We start from the raw sequence: 11,299 nt of genomic DNA, 5'->3' as shown, positions 1-11,299 counted from the left end.
ATGAGGCAAAGAGGAAGGCAGACGGTTAGGCTGACCCCCATGTGTCTGATGGTTTCTGGCAGGGGAGTTGGTGGTGGGGGGAGGGGTGTAGGGTGCACACCTGAACACAGGAGGCATGAGGGGTGAAGAGGGCTGTTCCTGTTTGTGGTGTGGGTGAGGGAATAGTTGAGAGTGGAGGCATGTATCTGAGTTTGTGAGGTGGGGGGTCAGGGTGTGGACCTGATGGGGGCTGCTCACATGGGCAGGGTGAGGGGCATGTATCTTTTAGTGGGTTGGGAGGTGGGGGTGCATACCTGAGCATGGCTGTTCGGGCGAGGTGGGAGGGGTGAGAGGGATGCCACAGCTGGACGGGTCCCTCGTGGCCCCCTGGCTGCCCGGGGCCGGAGGGGGCTGCTCCACAGGTAGGTCGCTCTGGGCGATGAGCACAAAGGCTGCTGGGTAAATCATTCTCACTCCACCTTAAGGAAAAGAAAAACATTCATTAAAAAACACACTCAATACAATGCAGCACTACTGCAAAAGACCGTAAGACTAATTTCCTTTCTATCTATAGCCTCCGCACATCTATGCTGTGAAAAATCCAGGTTTGAGAAAATGTCACTGCCTCAGTATTTTTTACAAATCATCTCCATTTGCTAATAAGCATAATTATTGAACTTGGGTGGAACTAATGACTGGAATTAACAAGCTTAGTGTAGCAGAGAAGCAAAAACAAACAAGTGTTTTTAACACTTCCGCCAACCCTCTGCTCAAACCAAACTCCCTATGCATTCCCAACACAGCAGATGTATACATTACATATTTAAACAGTGATATATGTAGAGGTATGCATTTATGCTTTCTGATGTGTTAAGATGAGTTGTGGTGGCTGTAACGGTAGAGCACCGTGCTGACAACACCAAGGTTGTGCGCTCGACAACCTGAGGGTACAGATAGGGATAAAAACATATGCTATCATAAAGTATACTTTTATAAAGAACTTTAAAGTATTTTCAAATGAATAAGTGTAAATGTTGTCGTCAAGGTGTGGAGCAGCCTGTCCTGCTCTTGCTGGTGTCCAGGGCCTGAGTGCAAACCTCCCCACAGAAGAGGTGCGGATCAATGAAAGAAGGTCGGTGAGTCAATGCGGGTGATTAGAATGTGCTGGGTCTCACTCCCCTGAGCTTTCCAAGCAGCTTTGCTTCCTATGCGCCAGGGTCGCTCAATATGCACCACCACCACCACCACAGAGCCCCCCCCCCCACTCCCACCCCCACTTTAACCTCACTGGACACTGTCTGGACCGCTTATTTTCCCAGCCACCCACACATACACGCAAACACACACGCACTCATGCTTCTCTTCACACACACACACACACACATTATACATACTGTACATTGTGTCATACTTATATGTGTATGCAAATACAGACCCAATGAACATACAGTACAACCATTAAATAGTGTATACACATACACGCACACACACACCCACATCCCTGATTGCTTCAGGGAAGCGGATGGAAATCTTTCCTCTCTTCTCTCTGCCTGTCTTTCTGTTCTTCTCTCTCTAAGCATACTAAAAAAATAAATGTATTTATGCATGTGCGTGTTTGCAAATGCACACACACCCTGTCTAACCTCACTTGCTTCTCATAACCCTATAATTCAGCATGGACAGGGGATTCTATGCAACTTAACTCTCTTTCTCTCTCTCTCGCTCTCTTTCTCTCTCAAACACACACACACTATCTCTATGTCAGGGATCAAGGGGTCAGGGTCAGGGTTCACACACCTACGATGACCTCCACAGCGGCGTGGACGTGGGGGTCGTAGGCCAGGTCGGCCGTCTCGTCGGTGCGCTGGGGCTCGGGGCGCTGGCGGAGCACGGTGGGGTAGAAGTGGTTCCACTCCTCCATCAGCTTCCTGACGGCCGGCTCGCCCATCTTATACGTCTGACCCGTCAGCGTGCCACACAGCCCGTACGGGCTCAGGATCACTGCACAGGAGGAGAGAAAGGAGAGAGACATGAATTAAGACTGCCGTGGCCCGTAAGGTTAAATGCTTTTCTAATATATAGCTGCCATCAGTAGCCACATCTACATTCTGAAAAACCTTGGTGTGAGAAAATAAACCACCTCAGTATTTCCGATTAGCACATTGAACTTGGGGAGCTAATGACTTAAATGTACTAAGAGAGAGAGAGAGAGCGATACAGAGCCAGAGAGCAAGAGAGAGAGAGCCATCGAGAGAGATAGAGAGAAGGAGGTTACAAACAAATTAGGACTTTCACTGAGTTCAAATCAGATAAAAACAGAGAGGAAAAGAGTGACATATCGTGAATCCACACTGCGATAGTCCCAGTAAGATAACTTGCAAATATACAGCCGCGGAAAAAATTAAGAGACCACTTTGAAAAAAGTATCAGTTTTTCTTTTTTTACTATTTATTGGTATGTGTTTGAGTAAAATTAACACTTTTGTTTCATTCTTTAAACTACTGACAACATTTCTACTGAATTTCAAATAAAAATACTGTCATTTAGAGCATTTTTTGCAGAAAAATGACAATTGGTCAAAATAGCAAAAAAGATGCGGTTTTTCCAGATATTGATTTCTGATCTCTTCCTAAGTTAAAGCATTAGTATTGTGCAGTTTAAGAATCTATATGAACTTGTTTTCTTTGCATTATTCGAGATCTGAAAACATTCCATTTATTTTGCTATTTTGACCAATTGTCATTTTTCTGCAAATACATGCTCTAAATGACAATATTTTTATTTGAAATTTGGTAGAAATGTTGTCAGTAATTTATAGAATAAAACTAAAATGTTAACTTTACTTTAACTCATACCAATAAATAGTAAAACCAGAGAAACTGATAATTTTTAAGTGGTCTCTTAATTTTTTCCGCGGCTGTATAACAAGTGTCAAGCTAACTTTAGCATTGGGGCATACACACTCTCATAAAAATGAAATTCTGAGCAGTGATGTGGATATTGTGGTTTGTGTTAAACATTCTGCAAATAGGTGGCATATTGTAGTACAATAGATTTGTTATAAAGACGGTTGTCTTTGTGTAGTGCTGTAGGTAGCACATCAAGCCTATAGATTTGAGCAGTAAGCTCTTGGACTGGGATGAGGCAGTGAGTCAGACAGTAGGGTCTTTCAGAAAAAGTTGATTTTGTCTTGCAAAGTGGTAAAGGAAGTCTGTGTCAGGTATATAGAGTGGGTTGTCTTATGAGTGACATAATGTGTATTAGTAACGTAGTTTTGACTTGTGCAAGAGCTCAAGGAAGCTTGGGCAATGTGTATGTGCTGGGAATTGATATGACTGGGTAATGGGTAATAGTTTGATATGGAGTTGTTTTTACCTTGCACAGGGCTGGAGTAGGTCTGGGCCAGGTGTATGTGCTGGGCACTGGGCACTAATGGTGATTTATGGGTAATGTAGTCTGGTAGGGAGCTGTTTTTACCTTGCACAGGGCTGGAGGAGGTCTGGGCCAGGTGTATGTGCTGGGCACTGATATGGTAGGCTGGTTGGTGCTGGGCGATCTCCACACTGGTGCACACATTACTCTCACCATGCAGGAAGAAGGTAAACGCACACGACAGGTGCTCGCTGGGAAAAGAAACAGCAAAGTGTTTCAAATACAATCACACACCTTCAAACAGATCTTTAAAATAAAAAAAAATGTGTCCGCTGATGAAAAAAAATCTTTCCCAGTATACATGCTTTTTGACATAGGAAACTCGTTCCCAAAACACGATGTTTGATGTTCACAACATCAAAGATGAAATTGTACGTTTAAGGCACACTTGCTTGTCAAAACATCTGTACATCAAAGGATTAAGCGTAGAACTGCAATTCACAGAAGAGATTTTAGTATTTTCATTAAGTGTTCTGAGTAAAACAAGGGAACAAGCCTAAGTAAATCAATATTTCAGATCTGTTTGTGCATAGCTGATCCAATTCATGATACAAATCATTAATAATGTCATACAATGTAAAATCATACGATCAGTAAATGTAACGATTATACCAATTAGACAGTATAAACGCTACAAACAATCTTGATTTTGCTCTGGGAAACCATTTATAGCCCAGTACAAAACACACATCAGTGCTAATTCTCTCCAATAAATCTTTTTTCAAACTGGAAAACAAAACAGACTTAAGTTTACAGCTAATTTCCAGATGGGGCCGAACTTGAAAGGGCAACAAACAACAAAAGCGTAGTTTCAAATCACATTTGAGCAGTCCTAAATGGTTTATGAGAGCTCAATAATAATTTATGGTGCCTGAGAAGCAGGAGGAGGAGAAGTGGGGTTAGGGGGCAGAGACGGCCTGTAGAGGGCGCTACTGTAGCAACAGTGAAGGCCAAACGCTGTGGCACATAAACATTCCTTCAGCTCACCAAGAAAAACAGAACACTGGAGTCATAATAGTGGTCTATTTCCCCATACATAAACACACACACACACACACACACACACACACACACACACACACACACACACACACACACACACACACACACAGTGGAACACACAGACACCCAGAGAAGCATACACATAGTGGAACACAGACACACACAGGATATAAAACACACACATACAGAAGCACACACACAACAAGGAGCACACACACATTCACACACACTCACACACACACACACACACACACACACACACACACACACACACTCACACACACGCACACACTCACTCAAACATACACTCTTCACAGTGCTCCCGCTGCATTAGGCTGCTACTGGCTTCCTCTACTCCACCTCACATTTAAATAATTCAGATCACAATGGCGCATGAGTCTGAGGAAAATATATATATATTCTTTTTGACACTCCTCTCTCTCTCTCTCTCTCTCTCTCTCTCTCTCCTTTTCTCTCTCTTCTCACTCTCTTTACCTATCTTACTCTCTCCCTCTCATCTCCACCCTCTCTTGACTGCCTCATAATGCCATATGAAGAACTATTTATAGTCGTGAGGGGCGCCTATGGGGGATAGTCTCTCTACTAGTCAAAGGCACCAGGCTGCCCCACCAAACACACACACGCACACACACACACACACACACACACACACACACAAAAAAAAACTTGCACACACACACACACACACACAAACACACACAAACACACACGCACACACACACACACACACTAGCAACCTGATTCAGCCCCAGCCCTGAGTCTATGAAAAGCATGCTTTGTTGTCTGTGACTGCCTCTCTTTAACTGACTGCATGGATGAACAGTGGGGTCTCTTTCTACATGGCTGGATACGAGGCTGTCTGCAAGATGGGACAATACAATAAAAAACCAAGCAAGGGGGGAATGCATAATAATACATGCACAATAGATTCTCCAAGGGCACTAATGATCTTGAGTACTGACTCCATTTCCCAGAATCCTCTTCATCATTTTTTTTTTAGTTTCCACTTCCTTGTTTCTATGCCCTCATGAGCAAAGAAAAGAGAGGAAGCATCATTGAATCTCTTCATGAGATAACCTACTGATTTATTCCTTCTCTCTTGATCATCAACCACATCAAGAAACCCAAATGAGAAATTAACCACAAGTGGTGCTCTTGGAAAAGTCAGTGTCAACTTAACACAATTTCAATATTCCAAAGAGGTTCGTCATTAAGTGCTCTCAGAGAGATAATCGACTTGTCCAGTCCCACACTGTAATTTCATCACGGCTGTGTGATGCAAGCCCCCATCTTAAGTGTGGTGCGAGCCAAGTTTCTGGTTTACTCTGAAGTTCCTATTTCTGGCACAGCTGACTCCATTCATTCTATGGGCCAATAGCTATTTAGGGCTCCCAACACTATGGCCATATCTTTTTATTAGGTCAGCTCTGGGAGAGAAAGAGAGAGAGAGAGAGAGGGAGAGAGAGAGAGAGAGAGAAAGAAAGAGAGAGAGAGAGAGAAAGAGAGCCTGGCAGAGTGGAGAAATTTCGACCCTCTGCCACACTCATGTCTCACTCACCACCTCTCATGACCGCCAAATTCACACCTCAAGTGTAAGAACATCCCTGACCGCATCTGACCAGCGGAGCCTTAATCTGGGCCTAATCTGGGCCTAATCTGGTGCATATCTGTTAGCCAGGTCTTTTACAATCCTAATCTGTCCAGCGGTGTTTTGATTTTATACATCTAGGACATTACCATTGGTCTAACGTTTTACACTTCATTGTGTTTCAGATACCTTTGTCCAATATATACAGTTATAGCAAAAGCATTTCAAGAGATGTCTCATGAATTTAAAGTGACTTCTCCCTCCACTCAATGACCCAGGTGTGATTCGCAGCTTCTCTCTAACCCGAGGAAGCACAAACCAGCTGTGAGGATTGCCAAGCACAGTCCCCCCCCCCCCCAACAGATGTGTTTTCCTTCCAGGAAAAGCTGTCCGAGTCAGTAGCGGAAATGGAGTTTTTAAAAAGCAAGTCGACGAACAAACCAGCGAGAGAAAAGGGAGCGAAAGAGAGGCAGAGAAATAACTCAGCTGCCGTTTGTTTTGACAGTCTCGTCAATTAGAGGCGAGACAAGGGAGGCAGGCCCTTAGATCTCGAGATCTTATCGGCGGCCCCACACGAGCAATCAGTGATGTGGGGGGAGTGTGTGTGTGTGTGTGTGTGGGGGGGGGGGGGGGGGGGGGTTACAATGATGGAGATTGCTGCTGTGAAGGAAGGGATTCTTTGTTTTGCGAATGTATATGTATGTGTGTACTCATGTATGTGTGTGCACTTGCAAATGTTTCCTCTCTCCTCCTCCTTCTTACAGTATGCATTTTCTCTCTATCTTTCTCTCCCCCTCTTCTTTTTTTGCACAATTGCCACTGCCACACAGGCCAGAACAGCAGGGGTCGGGGGGGACGTTTTCAAACGTGACAAATGACGGGAGCAGCCAAAGCGTGTTCCTGGGCATTTGTCTTAGTGGGAAAGATCCCCCCACCTCTCGTGTCCTTTCTAGAGGACACTGTGGTAAGCACACACATATGCGCCAACACACACACACACACACACACACACACACACACACACACACACACACACACACACAGACACACACACACACACACACGCACTCTCTCACACACACACACACACACACACACACACACACACACACACACACACACACACACACAGACACACACACACACAGACACACACACAGACACACACACACACATTTACACAGACACAGATACACACACAAACACGCACGCACACACAGGCACGCACGCTGGGGGGATGTTCTTTATCCCGGTGTGTGCTTACACAGGGCATGAGGTAGAGGATGCTGTGCGGCCGGCTGCTGTGTATGAGCTGGATATTAATAAAAGAACAGAAGTGATGCTGGAACCTGGCCCCAAGGTAAAGAGAGCATGGGAGAGAGAGAGAGAGAGAGAGAGAGAGAGAGAGAGAGAGAGAGAGAGAGAGAGGGGAGGTGGGAAGAGGGATAGAGAGCATGAGAGAGCATGGAGAGAGTGAGAAGAGGTACAGAAGGGAAGCGAGAGAGAAAGAGAGGGAGAGAGTGAGCATTGGGTGAATTATTTATTCAGTGCAGCACACACACACAAAAAAACACACACACACACACACACACACAGGTTCCTTTGCATACTTAACACTGAGATCACAGCACGGTTTAATGGCCTGGTACTGAGGGCAATTAATGCTTTTATGCTGAAATCAATCAGGAGCTGCGACACGGGAACAGCCCATGTACACGGTCACTCCATTTGCCATCTCTTAGGAGAGATGTGTGTTGTGTGTATGTGTGTGTGTGTGTGTTTGTGTGTATGTGTGTGTGTGTATGTGTGTGTGTGTGTGTGAGTGTGTGAGTGTGTAAGTGTGTGAGTGAGCATGTGTATGTGTGAGGGCAGTGGGTGGGTGTATGCTTCTTTAAGTGGTCACCCTCAAGTAGTGAACCTAATGTGCATAAGGCTTGTGTGAATATTCAGAGCATCTGCTTCTGTGCTTACACATAGGTATGTGTGTGTGTGCATGCCTTTATGAGTGTGAGTGTATGTGTGTGTGTAAATGTCCACACAGGGGCGTGTGTGTAAGAATGTATGACTGAGCATTTTCTGCAAGTCAGTATATGTTGTGCACACTCTGAAAAAGTCCACTTGAACAAAACAAACTAACAATCAAACAAAGCGTGAACGCTAAATAAAGGCTTTTAAAACTTACTGCAGGAATGCCTCAGTTTTTGAATTTTTTTTAAAGTGATCAGAGGCCCAATCTGATGAGCGTCCTAAAAATAAAATATAAATTCCGGGAAGCGCTCCCTTTCTCCCTTCTCTTAACCCTATAGCCCATCTGAGTCCACACCATGGACAAACAAGCTGTCACTAGAATGCAAGCTATGCAATCCACGTGAACACTACCCGCACTGTACCTGCGGAACAAATAAACAGACAAACAACAAAACAGCAAGAAACTAAACACTCAGGGTTTTCACGGTGATCCTTAAAAAACTTGCCACAGCCCGCGGGATAAAATTGGGTCATAAAACAACAGGCAGAGAGTTGCACGACACTGCCTGGCTTACAAAAAGAGAGAAAAAATCACACACTCAAGGAGGTTGCTGTCAGCTGAGAAGAAAGCCATCGATAGTGAACTGCAGCGCTGCCACTATATGAAGTCCTCCCTGTGCTGAATTTCAATTGGGTATTATCTTAATCTAGCTGGGATTTAACGACTAACGCCGGACCCTCAGCTCCGCGCCCACTCGCAACTAATCAGCACACAGCACCCAGCACTGTGCCGTGAGCTACGACAATAACCGCTATATAAAGCCACTCCATCGACTCCTGCGTTGGCTGGAGATGATATATGGAATTGAGACAATGCATTAAGCTGCGGTGATATGCATTGGCTTATTATATGTCCTTATGGAAGAGCCAGTGGTAGGTTTTTCAAGCAAAACGCCCCTTTTATGAAATACATACTTCATGAAATACCTGAGAAATATGCACCAAGTTTTTATCAAATGTTAATGTTATGGATACTCTCAACCTAGTGAGGAGAACTCATTATTTTATCTGTAACAGTGTTTTAGCAGCAGGTACCTACTAGACCTACAGCCTTTTTACATGCCAGTGTCTAACTACACAGCCTTTATCTTGGTGTTTACCCTAGGCACGGTAAAATGAAGATGAGTGCATTGTGTTTGCTCCCACAGTGATGTACAAGTATAATCTTTATTGGCGCCTCCATGCACGCTCCTTGCTCTGGCAAGCTGGAGTTGTCTGCTGAGTTTAAAAAAAAAAAAAAAAAACATCTCAATCTTGACTCCCTCGACTGGTGCATAACTATATCAAGAGCCCAGGCTGCCAAGAGCACTCGTCTGGCTTTGGGAAATAAAGACGTCTGGTCTGCCTAGACCAGCCTTTTGTTATGATTAACTTATCACTGCGGGCACTGGTCGATTCACAAATTGGACTCAAGCCTTTCACAACAGAACTCAAATGACTGGTCATTGCTTATGACGGTTTTTTATGAGTATTTATTCACTTAAGATACAGATTTTGTGAGGTAGCAGTGACAGGAAAGGTGTTTCTGATATAAACTAAAACCTTTCGCAAATAAAATAAAATGATTGAGCAATTTGTTTAACTCGCTATGTGTATGTTTTAAAAGTTAAAAATGAATAATTTATGTGACACTGTAAAAAAGCAGGTGATATATCATATCATCTTTAGGCATCACATTATTACCCACATTTGTAAGAGAAATTCTCAAAACTAACACCGGGTAACCCTTTTAATTAAAGTGCCCTTTCTACATAGAGACAGATAGATAGATAGAGACAGATAGATAGAAAGATAGATAGAGATAGATATATAGATAGATAGATAGATATAAATTGCAGTGTTGCAGCAGCAACCCATATCTTAAACAAACACTAGGGAGATAAAAGTATCAACAAAAGTCTATATGAATACAAACTACTATACTACTGGAATAGAAAAGCAGAATTTGAGATATAACTCTTAACTGTGCAAATTAAATGTAGAATTAGCACCATACATTGCCACTCAGAGGATAAGCCTCCTCTCCCTGCACAGAGGGGAATCAGTATATATGGCTATTGCGGTGGGCAGAAATGACTTCCTGTAGCGGCCCTTGTGACAGTGGAGTGGAAGGAGTCTTCATCTGAAAACACTTTGCCGCCTGACCAGTAGGTAATGCCGGGGATGTGAAGTGTTGACCATTATGTTGAGCAGTCTGTGCAATATCCTTCTCTCAACAACCAACTCTAGAGGCTCCAGAGCGATCCTCAGCCTTCTTTATCAGTCTGTTCAGTTTCTTAGTGTCACTGGCTCTGATGCTGCTGCCCCAACACATTTAACTTGCAACAACAGGCTGATAAAAGATATGCAACATCTTGCTGCATACATTGAAGACCTATGCTTTCTCGAGAAGTAGAGTCTGCTCTGTCCGTTCCTGTAGACAAGCCTCAGTGTTACATTTTCAGTCCAGTCTGTTGTCAAGTTGAACACCCAGGTATCTGTAGCCCTCCACCACCTCCACCTCTTCTCCCAACATTGAAATGGTGTTCAGCTTAGTCCTTGTCCTGATCACATCCACAACCCTCTGCTTCCTCTAGGCCACATTTAAGAGGTGGCTGTATCCACACCTCGCTTAACCGCGCCACACCACAACACAGCACAGCACACCACAGCACACCAGAGCACACCACACCACACCACAGGTTCCCTGTACACAGTCTCCTGTCCACCACTGACTTACTCCACAACTGAGTCATCCTAAACTTTCTGCAGGTGGCCGGACTCCTAGTTGTATTGGAAGAGGAAAGGTGAGGCCTCCGGTTGTGCTTACCACCTGCTCAGCCACACATTCCACTCAACTGCACAAACTGTGGCCTGTCTGTCTGTCAGGTAGTCAATAATCCAGCAGGTTGTGGAGGTGCCTACCTGCATCTTTTGGAGCTTCCCCTCGCGGCAGTTAAGGCTGGACTGTGTTAAAGGCACTTGAGAAATCAAAGAACATGATCCTCACAGTGCTGCCAGCTTTGTCCAAGTGAGAGCGGGCTCAGCGAGGCAGGTAGATGATCTGGGATGATCATCATCAATGTGCAACTGAATATCGACATTTTATACTTAAATGTACCCTTACCTCAATTCTATGATCAATCCTAACCTTATTCCTAGTAAAAGTAAGTAAATAGTAAATGTGAGGTTACTGAGTACTGAATGTAGTTGAGCAGTGTTTCAATGTAGTATCCCACGCCTAATTTGGTTGTGACACCATAACAAGAG

At 44.2% G+C, this 11,299-nt stretch overlaps 1 protein-coding gene across 1 annotated transcript in view; it reads right to left on the bottom strand.

Annotated features, from left to right (window-relative positions):
• The window catches only part of LOC308372853 (mediator of RNA polymerase II transcription subunit 13-like), a 94,249-nt gene that overhangs the window by 26,463 nt on the left and 56,487 nt on the right, over nt 1–11,299 (bottom strand). The window contains exons 5-7 of the mRNA XM_080848197.1: nt 3,457–3,602; nt 1,777–1,980; nt 294–458 (exon numbers count right to left, since the gene is read on the bottom strand). Of these exons, the coding sequence (XP_080704323.1) occupies nt 294–458; nt 1,777–1,980; nt 3,457–3,602 (515 nt within the window). The remainder of the gene's footprint in view (nt 1–293; nt 459–1,776; nt 1,981–3,456; nt 3,603–11,299) is intronic.

This window comes from Sprattus sprattus, assembly GCF_963457725.1.
Source record: "Sprattus sprattus genome assembly, chromosome: 11".
Taxonomy (NCBI): domain Eukaryota; kingdom Metazoa; phylum Chordata; class Actinopteri; order Clupeiformes; family Clupeidae; genus Sprattus; species Sprattus sprattus.
The sequence above is the reverse complement of the archived record's forward strand: the minus strand, read 5'-3'. Positions and strand labels throughout refer to the sequence as shown.